A 27,549-nucleotide genomic window follows, 5' to 3' on the forward strand; every position below is an offset into this window, starting at 1 on the left:
TGGCCCCTTGGGTTGACTCTCGCTGTGCTGAGGGGATAATGCACAGGTGCAACCACGCAGTGCTAGAAATATATAGAGGTGGGGTGGATTGGAAATATTTCTAAGCTCAAGGCAGATCACCTAATGCTCCTGAAGAATGAATCTCATTTACCTCTATCTTAAGCTGCATAATTACGGATGTTGTTAACAGTCATAAAACTAACTGATCTGGCTCCAGGATCAGGCTCCGTGACCTCCCATCACACAAAGTGACTGTCCACTGTGTGAGGTTTTTTCTTTTTCCCTGGTTCCCTCGAGTTTCATGGTGCATCTTTTACCTGTTTGCTGGCTATCTTGCTTGTAGGTGAGGCGGGCGCTAATATCATTCAGGTCTCAAAAGAAGCCCGGAAGAGGTTCCTGGGCCCTCTGCACCCATCCTTCAACTTGGTGAAAATCATCCGCAGCTGCCTGTACAAGACCCTGCCGGACAATGGGCACGAAATGGCTAAAGGACGCCTGGGCATCTCGCTGACACGGGTCTCTGATGGCGAGAACGTGATCCTGTCGGAGTTCCATTCCAAAGAGGAACTGATTCAGGTGAGTGGGGAAACTGTTACCCCCCCCCCATTCCACCGCTTAGGTCAGGGGTGGGCAAACTATGGCCCATGGGCCGGATCCAGCCCCTTAAGGCTTTGGATCCAGCCTGTGGGATTGCAGTCCCTGCAGCCCCTGGGGGGGAGGGGCAGAGGGCTCCACATGCTGCCCTTGCCTGTGGGTACCTCCCCCCCAAAGCTCCCATTGGCCAGGAATGGGGAACCGTGGTCAATTGGAGCTTCGGGGGGGGTACCCACAGGCAAGGACAGCACAAGGAGCCCGCTCCCCCAGGGGCCGCAGGGACATAATGCCGGCCGCTTCCCAGAGCAGCGCAGGGCTAGGGTAGGCAGGCAGGGAGCCTGCCTTGGCCCCCATGTATGCCGCTGCCACTCCAGAGCTGCTCCAGGTAAGTGGTGCTGGGCCAGAGCCTGCACCCCAAACCCCTCTTGCCCCCAACCCCCTGCCCAGAGCCCCCTTGTACACCTGGCACCCCAACCTCTTGCCCTGTGCCCTTTCCTGCACACTGCACCCCCTATCACACCAACACTCCCTCCCGTACCCCAACTCCCTACCCCAGCCCTACATTCATGGCTCTCCAATTTCCCCACCAAGATGTGGCCCTCGGGCCAAAAAATTTGACCACCCTTGGCTTAGGTGATATCTGCAGGCTCCCTCCTCTGTCGGAGAATTACTGAGGGGTTTGTCTTTGTTCCAAAATTCTGTCACATTAGAATATAACCACAGCCAAGACTCTCTGAACAGGTTGCTGTTGGCCAACAGGCCACCTCTCTCCAGGTGATCCAGCAGGTGGCTGAGCCAGCCTTCCCAGGGAATTGCTCTCTTCAGGTCCTGGTTTGTTTCTTACAAAAATGTTTCTGATCTCTTATGCTGGGTTTGTGCTCTCTCTTTCAGGCCTGTGTTTGCAGCACCTTCATCCCTGTGTACTGTGGGCTGATCCCACCAAGCCTGCAGGGAGTGGTAAGTAGCCCTTGTAACATTCCCCTTGTGTGCAAGAGTGAGACACCTAGAAATAGCCATGGTGGATCATGCTGATAGTCCATCTAGTCCTGAATCCAGCACTGTCTGGTAACATACTTAAGAGAGGTGCAAGTAACCCTGAGATCAACAATTTATGGAATACCTTGCCCGTAATGGAAGCTGCTTCCTAACCTCATCAGTGACTGACTGGCTTATGCTCTGAAGCCTGAAGGTTTGTATTCTTCTTCGAGTGCTTGCTCATATCGATTCCAATTAGGTATGTGCGCACCATGTGCACGATCGTCAGAAGATTTTTACCCCAGCAACACTCGGTGGGTTGGCTGAGGTGCCCCCTGGAGTGGCGCCTTCATGGCGCCGGATATATGCCCCAGCCAACCCAGTGCCCCCTCAGTTCCTTCTTACCACCCGTGACGGTCGTCGGAACTGTGGAGCGCAGCGTAGCTGATCTCCACTCTCCCTAGCTTTCTCTCTTAATACCTGTTAATAGTTTAGTCATTAATAGTTTAGTGTACTTAATAGGGTGGAGTGGGCTCAGGCTTCATCTGCTTTCCTGACACACGTACCCATACAGGAGATATGTAGGGCAGCGACTTGGTCATCAGTGCAAACCTTTGCCCCCCACTATGTGATGCTGCATTTGGTTCAGCGGTCCTTCACTCCGCAACATCTCACTCCGACCCCACCGCCTAGGTAAGGCTTGGGAGTCATCTAATTGGAATTGATATGAGCAAGCAGTCGAAGAAGAAAAGACGGTTACTCACCTTTGTAACTATTGTTCAAGATGTGTTGCTCATATCCATTCCAAACCCGCCCTCCTTCCCCTCTGTTGGAGTAGCTGGCAAGAAGGAACTGAGGGGGCGCTGGATTGGCTGAGGCATATATCCGGCGCTGATTAGTCAGGGTGCTCTGAAATTGCATCAGAGCTGTTGAATGTAAGCCATCTGGGGCTGGTGACTTGTTTGTTTTTATCATCAGCTTTTTCTTTTCAACACCAGAGTTTCAGATCATGCATCTTTATTGTCTGAGAAAAGGCAGTAGGTATCTCCCCAACCTCCTCTGGTGGAGATTGGTGCTAAGAAATCCACTGAGCCTCTCCACAGCATTCATATCCTCCATAATTTTGTTTACTCCTTATCCCTGTCCCACCAATCTTGTCACAGGAAACCCATTTATGTCTCTTGTATCTGTGTCTATTTGCTCTTCACGTTGGCCTTCCTAATTTTCTCCTTACACATCAATTTGTTGGCTTCAAGTGAGCTGGCTTTCCATTTTTTTTAATGGCTTGGCTCAAATCTTTCCACTTAATTATACTGGTCTATTTGCCTTCTTGCTTCCTTTCAAGTATAGGGAGTATGCATTCCTCTCGTGACTCAGTTCAGAGGCTACTTACACATCCCATGTCTGAGTCTAAGGATTTGAATTGCCTCACATTTGACTTCAGGGTTGTGGTGGGTTTGTTTTTTTTGTGTTTTTTTTAAGCCCTACTTCCTTATTTTATTTTTAGAATCCCCTCCTGTTGTGTCTTGGCATGCTACATAACATTAAGAATATTGGGAGGGGGAGACTACACAGATGCAATTGGGTTCCAAATGACACTATCTGTATTTCATTCCTGAGGGCATTCTGCACCTAAAAATTATGTAAATTTTTTTATTTGTCAAATGTGGGAGCTCCAGCATGGCATTGGAGAACACAGGCCACTGGTTGCACAGAGGTGGGAGATCGCTCTGTAAACCCCTCCACCTCCCCTGGACACACTCAATGATGAGGCTTCCCCCAACACTGACACTGCACAAGGACCAGGCCTGACCAAGAAACACCCCAGGGCCCTGCCCCTCTGTGCCAGGTGCACCAGGTGTGGGCAGGCAGGCTCAGCAAGGCAGTTTCAAAGTGTGGGGGTCCAGGTGTGGGTTGAGAGGGTTCTGTGTGGGGCAATCTGGGTGTGGGCAGCTCAGTCAGGGTTCTAGGTGCGGGGGGATCTGGATGCACAGAGGCATGTTGGGGGTTCTAGGTGCAACATTAATTAGACTCTACAGGGGTGTCCAGGTGAAGGTGGTTAGGGCTTAATGGGCAAGGGGGGGTGCAGTTTGGGTGTGGGGAGCTCAGTGGGGGAGTGGGGCTCAGTGGGGTGGGGATCCAGGTGTGGGTGGCTTGTTGGAGGAGTAGGGCTCATCAAGGGGGGTTCTGGATGGGGATGAGGCTCCATGGGAAGGTCTGGGTATGAGGGGGGCCTAGATGCACAGGGGTTGGACAGATGCAGGAGCAGCTCCCTGTACAGCGATTCCCTCCCCCTGCAGCTGATGAGCAATAGGTGCAGGAAGCACATGGGGGAAGTGGGGCCAGGGGGGAGAGAAGAGTTTGCAGAGCTTCCTACAGCCAAGCGAGAAATCTGGGGGTGGGTCTGACACTGCCCCAGATGCTGTGCAAGGGAAGAGGAAGTCCTGTCCTCCCAAGCCCAGCCAGGACTAGCAGCTGAGCTTGGCGCAGGGTAGGAGCCACCAGCCAGGTCTTCCCCTGACCCACAATGAATTACCTCTCTGGCAGCCCTGGGCACCCAAAACATACTGCTCAGGAGGGTCACATGACTAGTCTTGTGGTTTCCCTTTGCTTCCCCCATCAGAATGTCATTTTTCTGCAGGGAAGCAAAGAAAGCTGTGTGGGACATAAATTCTACACATGTGCAGTGGTGCAGAATTCCCCCAAGAGTAACATGTATGCAGCTGCTCTCTTGTGTTCTGGTAGCCTCTGCAATAGAAAACAGGGAGGTCTGCTAAAGGGCTCCCAAACCTTTTAAAGGGATACCACCCAGTTCCTATACACTTCACCTCCCCTCTAAATTGTAATATCCAATACTAGTCTCTCGTACAATCACACCAGGAATGTCGCATTTAATAGTTGTATGTGGCCACTAGTACTGAATGGTTCAACTATAGTTACATTCTGAACTAACTCTATATGGTACCTGGGGTGAAATCAAAACTAGCTTCTCCTTGTGTGGGCTGTAGAACAATTATTGCTTCCTGGAGCAGCTAAGAGGTGTTTATTCCCCTACACCTTGTCCTGCCATGACACTTGTCCAGGTCATATGCAGGGAGTTGAAGTCACCCTTGATTTGTCTCTCATTAGATTCAGTTGCTTTCCTGAACTCCTGCCTATGCTGTCAACCTTATTGTCCTGATACAGTGAAAACATCAGCAGCCATGTTCTGCCCAGTAAATGCTAGAGCTCAGCCAGGCCTGGTATCTAGAATCTCTGATTCCTCCTCCACTACCATCATATCAAGCTCTGGTAAAGCAGAGCCTGGATACAAACCATCCCTGGATTTGCAAAACCAAAACCTGGCTCCTTTAGTGTACAGTGATTAAAAACTCTGCATCTTGCCTGACTGCCTTCAGACCCACCCCACCCTAGCAGAAGCAAAACTAAAATGTCCATAAGGATATTTGTTCACCTTTGTGTGTGAGTTTGAGAGACACACAAACGCCTGTGTGTGCGTGGGGACATCTGGCTGCTCTGACCTGTGGAATCATTGTGTTCGTGTGGCACAAAGGAATCACCTGGCATGGCTATGATCAACCAGTCGCTACTTTGTACTTCAGGTTTGGAAGTGATGAGGCCTACAAAGCACAGCCCAGTTAGCAGATGTGGGATGGGTTTATCCTTAATAGCTCTCCTTGAGCTGGGTGAATTGCCTTGGGACATTGTCACCTGATGCTGCTGGTTTGTTTTTTTTTGTTTTTTTTTCCTGTTTTGGCACAGAAACCCTTAAAACAACAATTGTACTTCAGTCAGTGCCATAACAAGGGGAATCTGTTAAAATGCTGGAGTGGCTCTCTTCCCTCCTTGCTAACTGGGGAGTGTTGGTTGGAATTGGGCAGATGGGTTTTCCCTAAGGGAAAACTGTGTGGGAGGTGGAAGTAGGTCACTTGCTATGTAAATGCTGCTGAGGGCATGGGAGGTGAATCAGAATTATCTTGTATAGACCAGGATTGGGCCTAGCTGTTCATCTGAAGTGGAATGTGCTGAGTGGCTATGGAAGGCTTGGGCGGAGGCTGCATTGCAGAACTGCGAGTGCAACAGACTGTATGTAATGCTCCTCCTTTGGCTTGCATTAGCTGCACAAACAGAAAGGAGCTTAAGGCTTTTGCTGCAGTCAATGAGGGGTAGCAGTAGAATTTTTCAGCTTTAGGGGGCTGGCGCCATCCCTGCCAAGGGCAACTATATTGCTGAATTTGCTGTGTCATCGTGCTGGAGACCTGGTCATGGCTGCTGCTCTCCCTTCTCCTGTCTGCCTGGGGTGGGCACCTATCCATACCAACACCTAACAATTTAGCGGACTATTGCTTTGGCTTCCTGGTAGAGCTGGCCTGGCTCCCAGGTGCTTGCCAAATTCCCAAGGCATGCTGCCTAATTAATCACAGTGATAGAAATTGCAGATAATCCAGTAGGTTTAGTCATCTAATCAAACCCCTTGTATCCTGCTGGATTTTCTCAAGTGCCTTGTCTGGTCTAGTTCTAGATCCCTTATCTAGGAGGCTTTCTTTCCACCATTTCCAGTGGGGATGCTGTTCCAGACTGAGAGCTCTTCAGTGAACACATTTGTCCTAGGCCTCTGCTTAAACATTGCTGCTTTCTTCAGTTGTCTCTTGTGGGAATCGCCCTGGACAGTTTCTCTCCCTCCTTGGTCTTTGCACCTTTTTAGGTCCAAGTACTTGTCCTGGCTGTCTTCCCTCTTCCAAGTGCCAACATATTTGTTTCTATTAATGTGATACCTAGAGACCCTAATTGTGCTAGGTACTGTTCATACACACACACAAAGGACAGTCCTGCCCTGAAGAGCTTACAGCCTAAACAGACACAGAACTGTTATCTTCTTTTACAGGTGGGAAACTGAGCCCTGAGAGAGTTGAAGTGACTTGCCCAAGGTCATATAGGCAGTCTGTGCCAGAGTGGGGACTTGAACCTAGCTCTCCTGAGTGCCAGGCCAGTGCCTCAATTACAAGGCTAGCCTCCCTCTCATACAGCATAGCTGTCTCCCTCTTCGTTAAGCAAGCAATGTGGGCAAGGAGGAGAAAGGGGGCAAAAGGCTAATGTGAGCAATAGCTGACCTTTAAGAAAAGTGATTGAAGTGGTAGCATGTGCCTGGGATGACCCCTAGGGAGCGTAAATGGCAGAGGGGGCTGACGCTGGGTCTGGTCAGTGCTGCATGAGAACTTTGCTGATTGTGCCATTCTGTGGTGGCCCACCTCTGCCAAAACCATTCATGCTAAAACCACATTAAATACTCATGGCTTTTTTCCTTCTAATGTTCTGGATGAGCTGTTTTGTCTTTTTACCACTTGGTTTTGCTGATATATCAACATAGCTTTTCATGGGGTCAAGGCCTCTAATGTGGAGGGACAGAGGGGATGAAGAAGTAAACTCCCACACCTCCTTCCTGCACCACGGTTGCTGCTCCCTGGGATCGCTTTTGGAGTTGGAGGGTTTGGGGGTGAGGGGTTAACTCACTAGTGTGCACGAGGGGAATATACTTAGCACCGGGGCTTCTTGGCATCCACTGTGCTGCTGGTGAGGGGGGGAGAACACAGCAAGGACAGGGTCACCATTTGCCACATACCACCTTGCCACCCTGGCGAAAAAAGTGTGTGAGCATATGAGAAAAGGGCTATAGCTGCCCATTCACACTACACGGCTCCCAAGCCCACCCTGGTAACTCCCCTACATAATCAGGTCATCAAACTGCACAGCCCTATCTCGCAGAACTACCCCAGTAGATACTCAGACAGATGTAGCAAGAGGACTCCCCTTACAGCCTGCAATGGATAACAACCAATAGCCTATGTGCACATCTCCCATAAGTCCCTCATAGTGTTCCTATCGTGTTAGGTCCCCTCAGACTGTTTCTTGGGTGATTCAGCGCTCTATGGGCTTCTCCTCCTCCTCCTGTCATAAAGCAACAATATCCTAAGCCTACACTTGTGGTGCTGTAACCACTTGTCAACACCACTATCCTGCTGGCACCAGAGCAGGCCCATGACTGTGCAGCAGGTGGAATATTCAGGGGAGGAATACAAGGAGGGTAAGTTCATGCTTCAGGGAGTAGTTCTTCTGGCTATCCTTAAACCAGCAAAAGCCACCACCTGTAAGATTGTTAAAATATCTGACCGTACTAATCCCACCCAACATAGCCCCTATTCATAATGCTGAATACAGCCTGGGCCTTGTAGCCACAGGCTCCACAGGAGCTGTAAAGCAGAGCAAAGCCCTGTGACAAGGAAGGGCCATGTCACCAAGTGGAATATTTCAGGGTGTTCTCTCCAACCTGGCTTTAGACTAGTTCCTTTTCTTGTTCCCTTTGGCCCCAGTTCTCCTACTGAAAGCTCCTAGTTTTGCTATTGAGGAGCCCACCAGCCACTAAACATTCCTCACCCTGCCATGCTGGGCCTGTTGCTCTCTTTGTGTGCATCCAAAGGAATTCCATGGGTCTCCCTTTATTGCGGCAGGAAGGGGGAGGAATGAGGGAGTTTGAACACAGCCCCTTGCTAGGCCCTTGTTTGACTCCGTTTCAGCAGGAGCCAAGTAAGGGGTGTGACAATTCTTATTCCCAGCAGTGAAAATGGAAAGAAGCAACCAGCCCAGTCTTCTCTGGGTTTGCGCTGTATCTGTGTGCCATACATACCAGGGCAGGGCCAGTCGGCTCCCACTATGGGATCAGTGGAGGCAACAGGTGCTGGGGAGAGGAGACCCAAAAGGAGGGAAAAGGGGCCCAGAACTAACCCCTGGCAACTTGGCCATCTGGAAGAAATGGAGCTTGTAACGTGACTTGGAGGGGAGCCAGAGATGGACCTTCCTCCACAAAAGAGGACCCTTGACTGAGACACCTGGCCCTGCCCCAATCCTGGCAGCTCCTAAGGACTGAAAGCTAACCAGCCTAGCAGGGCTGTAACTGCTGGGCAGGAACAGAGGGAGAGAGGGGATCGCTCAAGGACTCAGAGCCTAGGTTATAATAGGCTGTGTAGAGCAAGCCTGGGTTTGCACAGCGGTAGTGTTGGCTAGAGAGGGGCACCGTGGCAAAGGTGCCTCTGCAGATGAGCCTGAACTAGGAACAGTCAGTAGCAGTCAACCAGATGGCAGGGTGCGCCGGCCCACATCTAGATTCCTTTTGATGAGAGAAGCCCTCGGTACCATCACCTTTGCTGCAGTAAAACACCCTTTTTTGGAGCTACTACTCTATACTGCCACCTGCAGGAAAACATCTGCTTCTTCACCCTGGCTACAAAAACACTGGCTGTGCCATGGTCTACTCCAGTGCTACTCAAAGTGGTGGTCCACGGAGCCATCGGCTGCCAGTCTGCGTGCACATTGGGGAAAAAAAAAAAAAAGGATTGCCAGTCCCCCACATCAGATAGCTTGAGAAGCACTGGGCTACTCTATACCAGTGGTTCTCAACCTTTCTAGACTACTTTACCTCTTTCAGGAGTCTTGATTTGTCTTGCGTACCCCCAAGTTTCACCTCAGTTAAAACTACTTGCTTACAAAATCAGACATAAAAATACAAAAGTATCACAGCCCGCTATTACTGAACAATTGCTGACTTTCTCATTATTACCATAAAATTATAAAATAAATCATTTGGAATATAAATATTGTACTTACCTTTCAGTGTATTGTATATAGAGCAGTATAAACAAGTCATATGAAATTTTAGCTAGTGCTTTTTATACAGCCTGTTATAAAACTAGGCAAATCTGTAGATGAAGAGAAGTACCCTTAGAACACCTCTGTGTACCCCTAGGGGTATGCGTACCCTAGTTAAGAACCACTGGGCTAAACTCTTATTTAATACTTATACTACTGTAGTGCCTAGGAACTGTGGTCATGACCCAGAACCCTATTGTACTAGGCACTGTACAAACAAAACAAAAAGATAGTCCCTGACCCAAGGTAGTCAAACATTCATCCACCTCTCATACTGTAAAGCAGACTTCTCTGGCTACTTTCCTTCTGCCTTCCCCTCTCCTCCCCTGCAAAATTGTAGGGTTAGCAGGTCTCTCCATCTCTGGCTATACAAAGTGACCCTTCAAATAAGCTGCTGCCAGGGTAGGGAATGGTACCCAACAACTGCAGCTCTCTTCAGCCTGCGGATAGAGGAGGACTGTTTGTGAAATACCAGGTGGAGACGCAGGGTCCTCCTTAGCAACTTGTTGAGGCTGGGTTCGCTAATGCCCAGGCAACGCCCTGTGCAGGGGTCATTTATTGCTATTCCATGCTGTGTTTTCCCCTTGAGTTTTGTCGGTTCCCTCTTTTATCTCTCTCCCACCTTGCTATTGCTGACTCCTGCATGGTCACCGAGTTCCACATATTTGGCGAGATGCCAGCGTCCGCTCAGTAAACACCAGCCAGCCCATTCGCTGATTGCATTGCCGTAGGCGCCATTGCCTGTAAAAACCATTGGGGAATCCAGCCCCTCCTTGAACTCTTACTTTTAGGCCCTTTGAATCAGAATTGCCCTGCAAACCTAACAATAAAAGCCCAGGGTGTTGCTTTCCCCCAGGTTTATCTCAGAGAAGTGTGCTGGGCAGCCCAGAGATCACCCGGTGGGCAAAAGCACTCAGTCCAGGCAGCAGCAGGAACCATGAAGGTGAACTTGTTTGCCCGGGAGCCTGCTGGAGAAGTTCAGTGTGTGCTATGTGTTCCCCAGTAGAAGTAGGTGAAAGGCCATCTGTGGAGAAGGAATTTTTTCTGGCCTGTTACATAAGGACGTGAATAACAGCGACAGCAGGGGGTTGATGGAGCCGTTCAGAGATAAGCCGCTTGTCTCCCTTCCAGCTAGAGAGAACAAAATGTAAAACATTTTCTCCTGCCTCCCCTCTCCTCCCAACATCCAGCCTTCCCCAGCACTGCACAGTGAAAGATCCGCCCTTGTTACTGGCCTGGCTGAAAAGGGAGCCAGAACTCGAGTGTCCTGTTATGGGGCTGGACTGACTTCCAAAAGGTCTTGCCAGTTTCTTGTTGTTATAATGCTTGACTGCCCTCAGCCTTGTGGTCCTTTTAATGGGCTGCTCAATGGAGCTGAGTGCGGGGGCATTTCCCTCTTCCTCCCAGCAGCTCCTTAGTCTAGTTTGGGTTCTCCTCTAGCCAGCTATTCGTCATCCAGGCATTCCTTTTTGTTAGTCACCTGCCCAGACAGAAGGGTCTCTTACGTTGGGGCTGACCCTGCAGTTCCCTGCAAGTGAATAGGAGCCTTGTCTGAGAGGCTACAGGTTCCTGCCTCGTTGCTCTACAGGAGTCTCTTCTGTCTTATTGCTCTGCCAGCCGAGCCAGTAACATATCCCTTTAGCATCTGGCTACTGCTTGCTGGACCAGGGTGGGAGTCGTCTTGTTCAGTCTATGATCATGCAAAAGCTAAAGGATGCTTTGAATTGACCCATGTAGCAAAGCAATGACTCACTGGTGCGGTACCTCCTGCTGGTCATCTCAGGAATTAGCTCTCCAGTATATGGAGCGCCTCCTCCAGGCCAGTGTCTCGCCTGCCGCTGGCCTCCGTGTCCCTTCCAGACCCCGGTGCCCTTTACCTCAGGGTTCTGCCCCAGCAGTAACCCCACACTGTGGGTCTCCCCTCCCAGGGGAACCGCCAACCCTCTAAACCCACCTTGCCTCAGTGGTGGCTGCCAGTCATCGTCTAGCCCCTGCTCACTGGGGCAGACTGCAATCTGTAATGGCCACTCATTATTGGTAAGGGGTTAGGACCAGCTGCCTTTGCCTATCCTTGGGCTGCCCCTCTGCAGCCCCAGTACCTTTTGTAGGCCTTCAACAAGGCCTGCAGCCTGGGGGTTTAACCAGGCTGGAGCTCCGCAGCTCCTCTTGCCTTCCCCCAGCCCTGCTCTACTTCAGGTACCTTGCTCTCAAGCAGCTATGCCCTTTTCCTCCAGGACTGGAGAGAGACTCCTTCCAGCTCCAAGCTCGCAGCCCCTTTATAGGGCCCGCTGTGGCCTGATTGGGCTGGCCACACCTGTGGTCAGCTACTCCAGTCAGCCTAGCTTGGCTGCTTTTAACCCCTGTTCCAGGACTGGGGCAGCCACCCCACTACAACCCAGTTAGCTAGACCTGAACGTGCCAAAGCTGTCTCTCCACCAAGGATATTAGCAGTAACTGTGTGCACAGAACCATCGCTATTAAAAGAGCATGGTAATTGTGCGCAACACCAGAGAACCCTCCTGTTCCACTCCTATGCCAAAGCTAAACCTAGCCAGCCAATGGGTTCCCTTAAAAGGGTTTAAAATGGACACGTATGTGACTTTTACAGCTGAGCAGACAAATTGGCAGCAAAGAATCTACGCCTTAATTTTTTTTATCGCCCAGTTATCCACCAGCAGGCCTCTGTATTTACTAACTCATTTGTTCTAAAATGTCTAGATGCGTGGTTTATAGGAATGCTCAAAGTACAGACTTCCTTGCAAATTAGTCACTGTGAACATAGCTTAGGTTAGTGCCACCCACACTGTTATTGGTCACCTAAGTGTCACCATATTATTTCTGCTGTTTGATTGGATGGCTCCCAAGCCCCCAGAGAGTGCTGATTATGGTTTCTGGTGCAAATACTTGTGAATCTGTATTCACAGGGGTGACCTTTTTCCTGTCTCCACAAACATTCCTGTGACTAAAAATTCACTCAGGTGAACAGGCACAGAAAGCCAGTTAGAAAGTATCACAAACTCCCTAGATGGGAAGTCATGGCTGTCAGTCCAGCCACTGTTAGTGTAAACTCTATTTGTAGTACTCTCCTGGCTTGTGGGTGTGTGCACTAGGGATGCAGAGGATAGATAGAAACTGGCTTACGGAGGAAGAGGTGGGGGAAAAAACCTTATCCAGTCATTTTTGTCTCCTTCCCTCCAGAGGTATGTTGATGGAGGGATTTCGGACAACTTGCCACAGTACGAGCTGAAGAACACCATCACGGTGTCTCCGTTCTCAGGCGAGAGTGACATCTGCCCCCGGGACAGCTCCACAAACATTCACGAGCTGAGAGTCACCAACACCAGCATCCAGTTCAACCTTCGCAACCTCTACCGCCTCTCGAAAGCCTTGTTCCCACCAGAGCCTCAGGTGAGCGGCCTGTTGGGGCAGCAGAATACTGACTGTGCACCGCAGCTTGGTGGATGGCGCGCTGGATCCTATGTTTGCATCAACATTTAATCCCCCAGAGTTCATCCCATTGCCATTTAAACAAGCTACACTGGTGTCCTTCCCCCTGGGAAATCCTGAATGCAGGCGCTGGTGGAAACCCTGAAAATACCCTCCTGTGGGTGGCTTTCGATTTAATTGGCACCATGCAAGAAATGGGAACCACTTCTGAACAAGGACGCACATGCACCCAGGACCAATCCGCCCTTGCATTTTAAAAGCCAGTCTGGAACCGTTAGGCATAGGGTTAAGCATCATCTTGTCATTGGTGGCTCAGCAGTGACTGCCCGCCAGCCAGCTGATAGGCAGTCATTTTGAGTGCGCTTGTTTGTTACGAGCGCCATGGATAGCTTGGATATTGTGAGCTGCCTCTCTCTCTGCCTCACATGCGCTGCCCACCCCCCTGTTCTCTGGAGGGCTTTATAAGGGCAGATATCCAGTGGACCATCCTATGATTCTGTTGGTGAAGGATTCCACAACTTACCTACCAATCAGAGCAGCTTACCAGGGAGGCCAAAAAATACTTTTAGGGCCATGTGTCGATGTGACATGCCCACTGTGACCTTGGATCAGAGAGGGCTGGCTCTTGAGGTGCAAATGGCCATGCAAGTGATGCCTCCTTTCACATGGTGTCCCCTTGCCCCCAAGACTGTTTCTGACCCTCCCCTCCCTCCTTTGCTGCTGAAGTGCCAGGGTGGGGAGCAGATGAAGAGGTTGGCAGGGATGAGTTTGTGGGAGGAGGAAGGATAAGCAATGAACCAACCTCCTGATCAGGTGGGGCAGGATGGGGAGAGAATTCTTGCATTTCCTCTAGAAATCCCAGCCCAGGATTGAAATCTGCACCACACTGCACCCGACCAAACAACCCTGGGCTCAAACTCCCCTGCCTCCCCAGTGACCCACTCTGTGTCTCCATGCAGGTGCTCCGGGACATGTGCAAGCAGGGCTACCGGGATGCACTGCACTTCCTGAAGAAGAATGGTAAGGCACCAGGCTACTACCTTGCACTGACTGCATTTGTTTATGTTAAAGGGACACTGTCTGGCTTGGTTAACCCCTTCTGTGCCAGGCCATGGGGTTTAACTGTAAGTTGTTGGGGGAGGGGCGGGGATATGCAGGAAAACTCAGGGCCAAATTGATTCCTAGTGTAACTGCAATGAAGTCGGGGTTACACCACGTGTGAATTTGACCTCTGATGCTTCAAAGCCTGTAAGCAATGAAATAAACTGAAGTATGTCTCAGCACTGCAGAGCTCTCGTATTCTCTGCCTTGATGCAGTGAGACACTTCTGCTCCAGCTTTCCTGACATCCTGTGTTAATGCTAAAAGAAAAGGAGGACTTGTGGCACCTTAGAGACTAACCAATTTATTTGAGCATAAGCCTTCGTGAGCTACAGCTCACTTCATCGGATGCATTCAGTGGAAAGTACAGATGTATTTTCCACTGAATGCATCCGATGAAGTGAGCTGTAGCTCACGAAGGCTTATGCTCAAATAAATTGGTTAGTCTCTAAGGTGCCACAAGTCCTCCTTTTCTTTTTGCGGCTACAGACTAGCACGGCTGCTACTCGGAAACCTGTGTTAACGCTGTTTTCATGGCACACTGCATGTGCCTGTGATGCCACCTTGCGGCCAGGCTGTAGCAGATCAAGTTTACTCATTCATTTTGTCCTGTGTACTTCGCCCCCGGGGATGGCAAGGAAACAAAGGCAGTGTCTCTGTGATGTCACTGGATGTCCCTGTTCTGGGGGAAGCTGTGCTTTCTGTCAGCATAGTGTGTCGGTATGGCGGGCCTGCACCAGTGAAGTGTGGTTACACTGGTGGAAACGACCTTCATGTAGGCAGGGTCTGCCAATGGTGAAGTTACAAGCAGGTACAGTCTTGCAGGGTGGGCTGGATCTGTGCCGTATAGTAAATCCGAGAGGTTTGGATTAAGCATGGGTCTGACTCTGCCTATGGTTCGAGTATATACCAATAAAACAGTTGTGAAAGCAATAACCTACGGTATTTCCAGAGTGTACTGGGAGGTGTTAGCTTACCTGGCTGAGGAAGGCACTCCAGCTTCACGTTGCACCATAGGTGAGCAGGTATCTAATATACCTGGCTATGCATCATAACACAGGTAGCCAAAATGGCTGCCCGCAGTTGGAGATAGAAGGCCTATTTCACGGCTGTAATGTTAATCCCCGCTCGTGGCATCAGATGAGGTAAAACCTAGCACTCTAACCAATCGGCCAGCAAAACGACTGGCTAAATTGCCACAGTCCCTCCACTCACCTTCCCGCCCCAGGTCTCCTTCACCGCCCATGGCCCTCGCACCCTCCCCTGGCTGTTGAGAACTCGTCAGGGGAGAGGGACCCGGAGGAGGAGGAGGTACGAGCTGAGGACCAGCTGAGGGAGAACACCGCCCTGGCTGCTGTCGAAGACCACATCTTTGAACACCTGCCACCCAGACTGAACCAAGGTATGGTCCCTAGGGGGACAGTCCAGGGTTTTAGCTGTTCCAGTGAAAAACTCACTCCTCTCTAAGCTGACCAGCATAGCTCACTGGCCTGTTGGGATGTGAGTGTTGCTTGTTGACCGCCATGTTAGCTAATGCACCGCGTATTGAACGGGAGCCCTCCTGAGCTAAAACCTGGAAACTCTACACCTTGAGCTAAAGAGCCAGGGTCTGTAGTTGAGAGCTGCACCAGCCTCACATTCTGTATAGACTGGGCACCGGTGTATGTGTGTGGAGGCGGGGGAGCATGTGCAACACATCCTGACTACTGGGTTATGCTTGCGCACCTTCTTCTGAGGGACCACAGAGACTATGGCCTGGTCTACACTAGAAATATAGGTTGACACAGCTATAGCACTCTGGGTTGTGAAAACTCCACACCCTCCAGCACCGCGGCTGCATCAACCTAACCCCCTGTGTAGACACAGCTAGACTGATGGAAGAATGCTCCCACTGACTGTCGCTCGGGGAGGTGGTGTTCCTACCCCACGGGAAAACCCCCTTCTCTCACTGTAGGTTGCTTCTACACTACTTAGCTCTTAGGTGTGGCCTAAGTGAGCGGGAGCGGGAACTCGCTCACCTCCCCTTGGTGGGAGGGAGAGAAGGGGGTTTCTGGATTTTGCTCCTCATGAGCCAGATGAAGCCAAAGGCTTGAACTCCTTGTCTCCTCGCATGCTCTGAATGAGACTTTCCCTGAGCCAGGATAATTTGTGAAGCTCATGTAGCACGTGGGGGGGTGGACAATCACGCTGCATTTGCTAGGGGCCTGGTCTGACCCTGTGGTGTTCTCTGTCCTCAGCCCTTTTGGAAGCTTGCACTGAGAAAAGGGGCCTGCTGGTTGGCATCACCAACTTGTTGCCTGTACGCTTGGCCTCTGCCATGATGATCCCCTACACGCTGCCTGTGGAATCAGCCGTCTCCTTCACGGTCAGGTAAACCTCGCACCCGTTTGCTTGGTAGCGCTGCGCAGCACGCCATGTGGCCAGTAGGGCATGGATCTAGGGCAGAGCGAGGATCTATTCCAGCCCTCCTGTGTACGATAGTTGCCCAGGAGACAACTTCAGTTCCTCTCGGCCACTGTGTTGGGACTTCAGCCGCAGCCCGTCTGACTCATGAGGCTGAAGAGAGCTGGTTCTGTTTGGAAACTTGCTCTGAGAGTTGTAGTAAACTTCCCCAGCACCGCTAATACAGGAGTGGAAGGATACAGGAGGGTCGAGAGGCGTGGCGTTAGCGTAGGCCCATCCCCCCCCCGATTGTTAATCTGGGGGTGGGATGAGTCCTACAAGGTTTAACATGCCATTGTGGTCTGATTGGGGAAAGGAAGGAGAGGAGGATAGTTTTGGATCTGAATTTTGACCCCATTTTGCCACCTTAGGGGGAAGGGGAGAGCAACAAGTCTCAGTGCTTTGTTGGGATTGGTGTAAAGCATGGACCCACCCTACGGAGATAGTGTTTCTGGCTGGAAGAAGGCAATAGAGGCAGAGGAAAACCACATTCAATATTCTATTCCCTGTTCAATCCCTGAATTCGCTACATTTTTAAGCCTTCTTAGAGGTTTGGAAAGTGACGTGGCCTTTCATCTCTTAGTTACCTCCTCCTTGGAGTTCATGAACTAAATTTCCCTGAGATGGCAACATGAATATGCTGACTGTCAGTGCCTTGGGGTGAAATCCATGTATATCTTGCTGCTCCAGGCAAGACTAGGCTGTGCCCTATCAAGGAAGCGGTGGAAGCGCCATCATTCAAGTCATTTGACATGAAGCTTTGGAAAACAGTCATGCATTGGCCCTGCTGGGCTAGGACTAGAAGGTCTGCAAGATGTTTTCCATCTCTCATGTCTGCAGATCTAGCAGTGGCCTCTCAGCTAATTGTTCTCTTTCTGTGCCTCCTCTCCTGTTCAGGTTGCTGGAATGGCTGCCGGATGTCCCTGAGGACATTAGGTGGATGAAGGAACAGACGAGTAATCTATGCACCTATCTCATGAGGGAAGCCAAGAAGAAACTGGGAAGCCATCTCTCAGCCAGGTTCTTCTGCTTTCCTCCCAGCCCTCCCTCTGCAGCCATTTAGGGGTGGGTACGGCCTGTGGGAGGGGGACACATCTGTTTCACCTTCCGCTGTGTCACTCTTACTGAATCGACTTGGAGCAAATCAAGAGACCTTGTCTGTTGGGTTGCTTAGTCCTGGGGTAAAGTTCCCGCCCTCCCTCCCAGGATGATACTGTATTGAAACGATCAGATAGCATAGCAGTGGGCGTGGTATAAAAGCCGTACTCACTTGTCCACCCGGCTCCATTTCATAGAAGACGCAGTGATGCCCGTTTGCATGGCGGTTGTTAGCTTGAGGACTCTGGAGCCTCAAAGTTTCCTCTGAAGATAATTCAGCTCAAGTGGCCGTTTCTGCTTAGAGGCCTATGACTGGAGTAGCATGGGGCAGTACTAGGGGAGCCAGGGTAGTCCAGGTCAGAATGGAGTGCAGCTGGGTGGGAAACCGGTTTCTCGTCCCATGAAAACTCTGGCGATTTCAAAAAAATTTCCCATTCTGCACTGGGACAAAACTGAGGTGCATGTGACTGTGAGACAGACACCCCCCCGCCACCTCCCATAACAGCCTGGTAGGGAGGGCACTCCTCTTGGATGAGGGAGACGGAGGTTCAAGTCTTGGCTTTGAATCAGGCAGAGCAGTGACTTGAACGTGAGTCTCCCGGCGGAGTCCCCCAAACACCAAGCTGTTGGTTATTCTGGGGTACAGCTCTTTCTCTGTCTCTGGTTTTATCCAGAAATTCTATCCTGGACTTAGGAAACCTTCCCAACAAAAGTTTAATCAAAACTGACTCTTTCCCATGGAAAGATGCCATTTTGACAAATCTGGATTTTCCAACGGAAAACAGTTTTGCCAAAAAATTCCCAACCAGCTCTAGTGTCGAGATACTTGGGGACAACTCCAGCATTGCTTGTCTGCATTATGCCTGGCCAGTGCCCTGCGTGGGCCGAGGTTGAGGTGAGAATATAATGCTTTATCTAAATAACATTCCTCGTGGTATGGAAAAGCCTAGAGGTGCCAAAGGAGATCAGGATTTCATTGTGCTAAATACTGTACGTACACCTAGTAAGAGTCAGCCCCGACCCAGAAGAGTTTACAGTCTAAATACACAAGATAGACAAAGGGGGGAGCAGAAATGGATGGGCATAGAGGTGAAATGATTTGCTCAAAGTCACACAAGCAGGTTGGTGCCATAACCGGGAATAGAACCTACGTCACCCAACTCTCTGTGCAGTGCCCTGGCCACTGGACTGTGCTGTCTGAGCGTCCCTACCCTCATGTATTTAAGTTGTAACCCATGTTCATTGCCTTTCAGGCTTTACTACCATTTTGAGCTCCGAAGGACCCAGAGCCTGCCAATCCCCTTGGCCTCTACCTACAGTGAGGTGCTGCCCCAATGGGTGCGAAGCAACCTCTCCCTGACAGACGTTAAGACAAAGTGGGAGGAATATCAGCGCCAGCTCATGCTAGGATTGTTCTGCATCAACGTGGACATGCAGGCCTCCATCTTCCCGTCGGATGGGCTACAGATGAGACTCTCGCCGACAGACCATGTGCAAGAGAGCCTGCCACACTTCTGAGCCCCCAGCCGCAGCCAGGACGGGACAGGCTGGTGGGGTCAGACCTGCATCTCAGCAACCTGCCACCTTTGGTTCTTGCAAGCCTGTGATGGGAGCTTCCCCATGAACAAAGCAGTGGCATCCATTGTAGCTAATTGCTACTTGCCTGACTAGGGGAAGGGGGCACTGTGTTAAAGTGAACATGTTTGCTGATGATGACCACCTAGAGAAGTGTATCAGCACCCAGCATGGGGGAGGTGGCAATCCCCGACTGTGCTGTAATGGTTCCAATGGGCTCCTCCAGGAGACATACCTGGAGGGATGTAGCCTAGATCAGGATGTAGCTCATGCTCTGGAGCTTGTTTTAATTGTCTCTGGTTTTAGATCTACAAATTCATGGCTTTGCTTCTTTGATTTTTTTGTTTTAAACAATCCAGCACCCTGTGGCTCTTCACTGTTTGTGCTACCAGGAGGTAAAGCAGCCCGCAGTGCCAAAGCAGCTATTGTATGGGCCCAAACCTGCCTCTCAACTCTCCTTCGTTGGAGCCAAGTTTTGACCTCTGTCCTCACTCAAAGCCAGCTCTGACCCTGCTGCTGTTAATGTAGATTTCATTGGCATTGGGACAGCAGAGTTACAGGAGAGAACTGGATACCCACAGATGGTGCTCTAAGCTTCCTTCATCTCTTCTTGGTCTCTCTTGCCTCTCTCCTTTAGGGATCTTTGTCTCCATCGGGCTCTGGAGGCCTGAGATCTGAAGTGATAAAACTGGCTGGGAATTTTTTTTGGTGGGGGGGGAACATGAGATGTTCAGCTGAGACTTTTCAGGATTTAGGTGCCTGATTCCCATTCATTTTAATTGAACTAGCCTTAGGTGGCATTGCGAAATCTCAGCCTTCCTTCCCTGGATTGGCCCGATGGCTGCCGTTGGGGAAGGAATGTGAAGGGCTTGTAGGAAGGCCGAACGTGAAGACTGTACAGTGCATGTTGTGTCCCAGTGGCTTGTGGTGGAATGTTGCAGCAGGTGCCCAGGAGATGGTCATCTGGAGGGGGAATGGGTTCTAAGTCCCAGGGACCATGGAGCTGGAGAACCCTGAAACCCAATTCCCCGCTGGCGCAAAAGGACAGAATTCCATCATAGCCAGTGATGTTGCACCTGCGTATGCTTGTGGTGATTTTGGACCTTAGTGAAGGAGCTGACGTTGGATGATGCAGATTGCCGGTCCCAGAGATGCTGCCGTGTCAGCTCCCCAAGCGGGAGCTGTGTGCCCCCCATTCTGACCGAAGGTGGTACTGCCCCAAAGGTGACAGCATAGTGTGCGCAAGAAGAACAAGGAAGTCAGGGAGGTGAAGCAAGAAGTGCCAAATCTGTGTGCAGGCCACTGTATCTTTATTTTGTCACTTAAAAGATGAGTCAGTGGGGTTATACCAGAGCTGAACTCTGCCCAGTGTTTGGAAGGTGCTGCCTTGAAATATGCAGTGTCCCAAGGTAACCCAGTAGTATTCCATTGCACATATGCTTCTAGCAAAGCTGTTTCTTTGGCACATTCTCCGTGAGAGGATGGGTGTCTAGTCCCACCTGTTATTTGCCTCATTTCTCAGTGGGAGGGGAGAGATGGCCGCCAGTGGGGATTGTACGTACTGAAAAAGCCAAAATCCTAATACTGTGACTGTGTCTGTGATACAAAACCATCTTCAAGGTTCCTCTCCTTGCAATGCCTCTGGCTGTGTGGGGCTTCTTTCTACCTCTGCTAGCACAAACAAGCTGCAATAGGCCAAAGCAAAATGCATGTGTCCTTTTTTTTTGGAGGGGGGGCAGGTTCAGCTATATACTGTATACATAGACTAGTGACTTGTACAAGGTTCTCCAATGCCACTTTGTAAAGAAGAGGAGATGCACCCAGAAACCCCGGTGATTGGCACATGATCAATAACTAACAGCTTGGAGAGAGAGAGAGAATAGAAAGTCCAGCAGAGCATATGTGTCCTGGACCTGATGAGAAAAGGTGTCCCTCCTTCTGAAGGTGAGGTTGCATGCTGCTTGCTAGCAGCCACGGCCTGGATGATACACTTGGTGTGGGTGGGAGTGTCTGCCTCCACCAAAAAGAGTATTGCTAAAATGCCTATAATGACATGCACCACAGAGACCTTCTGGCAGAAAGCAGCCAGGAGCTCACCGAGTAACCACGGTGTTCATTTTGTGGTTGCCATCTGCAAGCAGGACTCTGAAGGTGGAGAGGCCCTGGCTGTGGTAGACCTGTCTGTGCCCACAAGACACTGGTCTGGAAACAAGCTTGTGTGATTTAGAGTGTCCCCTTGCCAATCTTCAAGTGACATTACCTGCATAGTGCAAGTGCCTGCTCAGTAGATGAAACGGGCCTGGTATTTGTCTCTGCAATAGTCCAGGCTAGCCAGTTTTCCCCCATTCTGTATTTGTGCATTTGGTTTTTCTTCCCTAAGCATAGCACCTTACATTTGTCTTTGTTGAATTTCATTTTGTTGTCCATAACCCAGTCCTCCAATTTATCAAAATCCTTGTGAATTTTAGCTTTATCCTCCAAAGTGTGGGCAGTCCCCCCTTGTTTTATGTCCCGTATCTTTCTATTAATCATTACGCTTTGTCTGCAATTGTTTAACCAGTTATGTATCCACTGAACCGTAATTCCATTGCACCCACATTTCTCCGGCTTCCCTATCAGAATGTCACGTGGGACTGTTTCAAAAGCCTCCTTGAAATCCAGGTATATTATGTCCACCGCATCCCCCCTATCCACCAAGCCAGTTACCCTGTCAAAGAAGGAAATCAAGCTGGTTTGGCACGATTTGTCCTTGGTATATCCATGCTGGCTGCTACTGATCACGCCTGCATCCTCCAGGTATTTGCAAATTGAATGTTTTATACATTGCTCTAATAGCTTCCCATGTACTGAAGTCAGGCTGATTGGTCTACAGTTCCCTGGCTCCTCCTTTCCCCACTTTTTAAAGATGGGCACCACCTTAGCCCTTCTCTAGTCTTCCAGGACCTCTCCTGTCATCCATGAGTTTGTAAATATTATTGCCTCTGGCTCTGAGATTTCTTCAGCTAATTCCTTCAGTACCCTCAGGTGAATAGCATCACACCCCACTGATTTGAATTAATTCAAATTGATCAGAAGATCTCTGACGTGTTCTTTACTTACCCCGATCTGTATCCCTTCCCCTTTATTGTCTATGGTAACCTGGCTAGTTGTCCGGTCACATTGTTTTTTGTGAGAAGACTGAAGCAAAGTAGGAGCAGCTCTGCCTACCTATCATCTTCTGATACCAGCTCACCTTCTCCAGTGAACAGTGGACCCACACCATCCCCCTGATCTTTCTTTTATGTCTGACATATTTGAAGACCCCCTTCTTGTTATGTCTAACATTCCTTGCCAGCTGTAACTCATTCTTTGGTGAGACAAACATTGATCAGCCCAAAATCTGAAGTGCCCAACACAAGAGGACACTTTGAAAACTTGGCTTGAGAGAAACCAACTTTAATGTGCATCACGCAATAGTTCAAAGCCCTTGAATGTGGTGCTGCTGGTCCTAATCAGCGTGTGGCTTTAAGAAATGAGAGAGAACCCCTGTTACATTGAGCCAATCGCCTGGGATCCAGTGCAGGATACTTCCCTTCAGCAGTTTGCTAGTGCTTTGTCTAATGTCCTGAGCCACGTAGCTTCCACCACTTTCACACCAAGGTTGCTTTCTGTAATGTCAAGCTTATTAATATAGCACCTTAGCCCACGTGCACAAGAAACTAAATATACTTTATGTAAATACTGCTAGCTGCTTGTTATGAGGCACATAATGAACTTGTGTATATAACCAATGACTAAATTAAGTTGTGCTGTATAGTTATTTTATGTTATGCACAACACTGCATATCTTCTGAACTCGCTCTGTAAACCACGATGAGTGTACCCTATGCTGGGTGTGTGTCGTGTCTGCCTCAATCCTAATATTATTGCAAGTGGCTCTTAAAGGGGACAGGATGCCAAACACTTCTCTGATATTCAGTGGTCCTGGGGATCACTCCCTTCTGGAAGATCATAGGGGGCCAGAGAAACTTAGCTCTCTCCAGTCATCTAGGTTATCCCTCTGCCAATGCAGCAGGGCTGTTACCAGACTACAATAAAGAGTCTTCCTACTTCTGTCTGGTTTTCGATGGTTTTCTTCAGTGATGAGACTTCCACCAGTTACCATGGGAGAAAGGGCAAGTGTGGATGAGGGGCGTGTGGACAAGATTCGTGCTGTCTGCCTTGTGCAGTCCGTCTCTGGTCAATGCTATGCTGAGCTTTGCAAGCGTCCCATGAGCTCGCCATTCAGAGCGCATATATACGTTTTTCTCAGATGAGAGCTGGCATTTGATTTAGGAGGAGATAAGGAAACAATGGACTAGCTTGGTCAGTCACATGCATCTGCCAGTTCAGCATTGTGTTGAACTCCACAGTGTGCCTTCTTTACACTGTGTTCCCACCCTTTCCCTTCCTTGTTGCATTCCCCATCACACTCCCTACCTCCCCTTTCCACTCTCCCTGTGGAATCTGCCTTTCTGAATGCAGCTGCAGTTAGTTGTTTCTCAACATGCTTCATGTCGGGGAAGGAAACGAGAGAAATCTATCTGCCACCACCACCACCCCATGCCGGTGCAGGGCTCCACTACAGTAAATCTGTAATGCATTAGCGCCCTCGCCCTGAACTGATGCACTCAGGCCTGCCTACAAAGTGCAGGGAACCGCAGATGCCAAGTACAGGTCTAGAAATAAAACTTGTTTTCTGTTTCAGTGTTTCACTTGCAGTGTATAGGTGAGAACTCTGTGGGCCAGCTCCTCCCTAGAGCTCTCCTGCTGATGTGGTGTGCCTGTGCAGAGCATATAGAGCAAATGTAGAGTACTGCGGGAATTTACTGAAGTCAGAGCAGTGATTAGATCAGTGACAACATAAGCAATTGATTTATTTACACAGCAATGTCATTAAGTAGCACTCAGTCACTTGAACGTTCAGCATTAAAATTTTGATGCCTTTTTTCCCCCTCCTGTTCTTGTTTTCTAATATTTTGCTGAAGAAAGTGTAACTATTTATTTTGGCAAAAATATACCTCTAATAAAAACTTTCTAAAAATTCTCAGCTGGTGTGGTGGCTTGCTTTCTTCCTTTTTCTACTAAAAGTTTATGAAAGATTTTAAATGCACTCCAAGATGTACATTGGAAACTTTGGGCTGCACCCAGTTCATCAAGTTCTAGGCAGCCTAATGGGAGCCATTCCTCTTGAGTGCATTGGAGGTAGTGTGACCCCGTGGACAGTGCACATGACTGGGATTCAGGAGACATGGTTGTGATGTTCCCCTCTGGTGTTATTCGGACGGGTGATCTGCTAGGCCTCTCCAATCCTTGACTTTGGGAGCCAGCCTTACCCTGCTCTGCTGTGAGAATCCCCCCTCCTGGGCTGTTCATGAACGGCCTCTAGCATGTAAGCTGCTCCCAGCTACCTGCAAGCGAATGACACTAGCCAATATCTCTAGTCCCAGACACAGCTCTAGGAACCTCCGTCTTGCAGTGTCCAGTTATGCCCTCTGGATGCTGCAAGCTTATATAAGTTCATCAATTTAACAAATAAATTGATATGTACCAGGTTTGTTATCCCAAGGGGAGCCTCTGACACCCCAAACGCACTGCTTCTGGTAGAATAAACACTTATTAACTATAAAAGTAGATTTAAAGTGACTATAAGTCAAGCGTAACAAGTCAGATTTGGTCAAATGAAATAAAAGCAAAACACATTCTAAGCTGATCTTAACACTTTCAACGTCCTTACAAACTTAGGTGCTTCTCACCACAGGCTGGCTGGTTACTTTTCCGTCAGGCTGTCCCTGAACTGAACATGGCAGTGTAGGGTGTTCCCCCCAGGTACAGAGCGTCACACTGGTTTCTATTCCCAGCTCTAATTAACTCTCTGAGTGGTGGGGGGCAAGTTGCTAAGAATAAGTGGAGGCGTGGGAACCTGGGGCAGCCTCCCCCCAGAACGGCTGCTGCTTCGTGTTATTTTGGGATTGGCAAAATGGTTCTTTGGGATACAGCTCAAAAAGCGTGTGAGAGATCGTGAGGTCCCTTGGCTCCTGCTGCAGAGAGAGAGCCCAGATGCAGGTCCTGTTCAGTCTCAGCAATCTGCTAACTGGTGCCAATCACCAGGCTCTTCAAAGGGTTAAAAAAAAGTTAATGAAAGCTGAGAGTCTCCTTTACATTTCAGTTTCCCCTGCTAACAAACAAGGGAGAAGAGGGAGGTTTCAGAGGGGACAGAGAACAGTGCTGCTCCTTCCACTGAATGGTAGACACCAGGAGTGAAATCTTGCCTTCACTGAAGTCAATGAGAGTTTTGCCATTGACTTCAATGGGGCCAGGATTTCACCCCAGGATTTAAAAAGTGATATCAATTCTTGTGATATTTGGAGTTTTGACTTTTTAAAGCTCCAGCTCCTGGAGTCGTGTGATTATATTAGATTCTGACCTTTCTTTTACAGGCTCTAGCACTCGGGTGGTGGAGAAAAGTTTGAAAATGTGATCTGAGTGCATCCGAAAAAAAAGGCGAAAAAGAACTCCAAAACTTGTCTGAGTTAAAATAATGAGATTTTTAAAATCTCATCATTTGTGGTGGCCTGACTCCTAGTTTTCAAACACTTGAGTTTGCCAATACTGACAACAGTAAAATAATTTTGTGCACTTCATGTGTTACAGAGGGACGTGCAGGTTCAACACACAGCAGGCAGTGGAAATTGGAGCCATATTTTATAGTCTCTAGTGCAGGACTGACAGATCAAACAACCTTTTGCCTTTAATGACAGTGCTGGATTCTTCAGAATAACCAAATATCCAAGTCCTGGGCATGCCATGCTCAGAATTTATAGTCATTCGATAAGGTCTTGGTGACACCTGAGATGCCTTTTATTCTTGGATGCAGGTTGTGAGCGGAGTCGGGGGAGGGAGGCCTATGAGAACTGCCGGGTAGCTGAGCACAGACGATGCTTTGCCTGAGTACTGTTTCATCCTCAGGTTGCTGTTGCTTTTATTCCTGATATTTCTTCTGCTGGCCATTCCCACATTCTTCTGACAGAGGAAAAAGGAGGTAAAACAGAGGGATGTGTTTGAATACTTCAGGTAATTTTCAGGACAAGTGAGGTGGGAGGGATCCTTACAACATTTTGGGCCCAATTCTTATCCTAGATTAAGGTATGAGGAGATGCATCATCACAAGCTATTTAGGGGCAGATTGTAATGCCCTTAGTTATCTTGGACTGTACCTTACACCATCCAGACCACACCACACGATCCATTGTCTACAGCCAAGCTCTACGATACAACCACATTTGCTCCAACCCCTCAGCCAGAGACAAACACCTACAAGATCTCTATCAAGTGTTCTTACAACTACAATAACCACCTGCTGAAGAAACAGATTGACAGAGCCAGAAGAGTACCCAGAAGTCACCTACTACAGGACAGGCCCAACAAAGAAAATAACAGAATGCCACTAGCCATCACCTTCAGCCCCCAACTAAAACCTCTCCAACGCATCATCAAGGATCTACAACCTATCCTGAAGGACGACCCATCACTCTCACAGATCTTGGGAGACAGGCCAGTCCTTGCTTACAGACAGCCCCCCAGCCTGAACCAAATACTCACCAGCAACCACACACCACACAACAGAACCACTAACCCAGGAACCTATCCTTGCAACAAAGCCCGTTGCCAACTGTGCCCACATATCTATTCAGGGGACACCATCACAGGGCCTAACCACATCAGCCACACTATCAGAGGCTCGTTCACCTGCACATCTACCAATGTGATATATGCCATCATTTGCCAGCAATGCCCCTCTGCCATGTACATTGGTCAAACTGGACAGTCTCTACGTAAAAGAATAAATGGACACAAATCAGATGTCAAGAATTATAACATTCATAAACCAATCGGAGAACACTTCAATCTCTCTGGTCACTCAATTTCTGACCTAAAAGTTGCAATTCTTCAACAAAAAAACTTCAAAACCAGACTCCAAGGAGAGACTGCTGAATTGGAATTAATTTGCAAACTGGATACAATTAACTTAGGCTTGAATAGAGACTGGGAGTGGATGGGTCATTACACAAAGTAAAACTATTTCCCCATGTTTGTTCCCCCCCTCCACCCCCCACTGTTCCTCAGACGTTCTTGTCAACTGCTGGAAATGGCCCACCTTGATTATCACTACAAAAGGTTTTCTCCCCCGCCCCCCCCCCGCCTCCCCCCTTGCTGGTAATAGCTCACCTTAAGTGATCACTCTGGTTACAGTGTGTATGGTAACACCCATTGTTTCATGTTCTCTATGTATATAAATCTCCCCACTGTATTCTCCACTGAATACATCCAATGAAGTGAGCTGTAGCTCACGAAAGCTTATGCTCAAATAAATTGGTTAGTCTCTAAGGTGCCACAAGTCCTCCTTTTCTTTTGGCGAATACAGACTAACAGGGCTGCTACTCTGAAACCAATAATAGCACTGAGCTCTTTTCAGCTATAGATCTCAGATTCCTTTACAAAGGAGGTCAGTATCCATATCCCCATTACACAGATGGGGAAATTGAGGTATGGGGGAGCGGTGTACTTACCCAGGAGGCCAGTGACAGAGCCCAGAATA

At 49.2% G+C, this 27,549-nt stretch overlaps 1 protein-coding gene across 2 annotated transcripts in view; it reads left to right on the forward strand.

Moving 5' to 3' along the window:
• PNPLA2 (patatin like phospholipase domain containing 2) overlaps positions 1-24,000 on the forward strand; it is a 52,350-nt gene extending 28,350 nt beyond the window's left edge. The window contains exons 2-9 of one of the 2 annotated variants that reach the window (XM_037899587.2): positions 344-576; positions 1,486-1,551; positions 12,469-12,678; positions 13,677-13,737; positions 15,046-15,219; positions 16,055-16,187; positions 17,157-17,279; positions 18,611-24,000. In XM_037899587.2, the coding sequence (XP_037755515.1) occupies positions 344-576; positions 1,486-1,551; positions 12,469-12,678; positions 13,677-13,737; positions 15,046-15,219; positions 16,055-16,187; positions 17,157-17,279; positions 18,611-18,875 (1,265 nt within the window). In that variant the 3' untranslated portion in view covers positions 18,876-24,000. Of the gene's footprint in view, positions 1-343; positions 577-1,485; positions 1,552-12,468; positions 12,679-13,676; positions 13,738-15,045; positions 15,220-16,054; positions 16,188-17,156; positions 17,325-18,610 lie in introns of both variants that reach the window. The other variant, XM_037899588.2, reaches the window with a different exon arrangement.
• The last annotated feature ends 3,549 nt before the right edge of the window (positions 24,001-27,549 follow it).

Source organism: Chelonia mydas, chromosome 6 (genome assembly GCF_015237465.2).
Source record: "Chelonia mydas isolate rCheMyd1 chromosome 6, rCheMyd1.pri.v2, whole genome shotgun sequence".
NCBI classification, from domain to species: Eukaryota; Metazoa; Chordata; order Testudines; family Cheloniidae; genus Chelonia; species Chelonia mydas.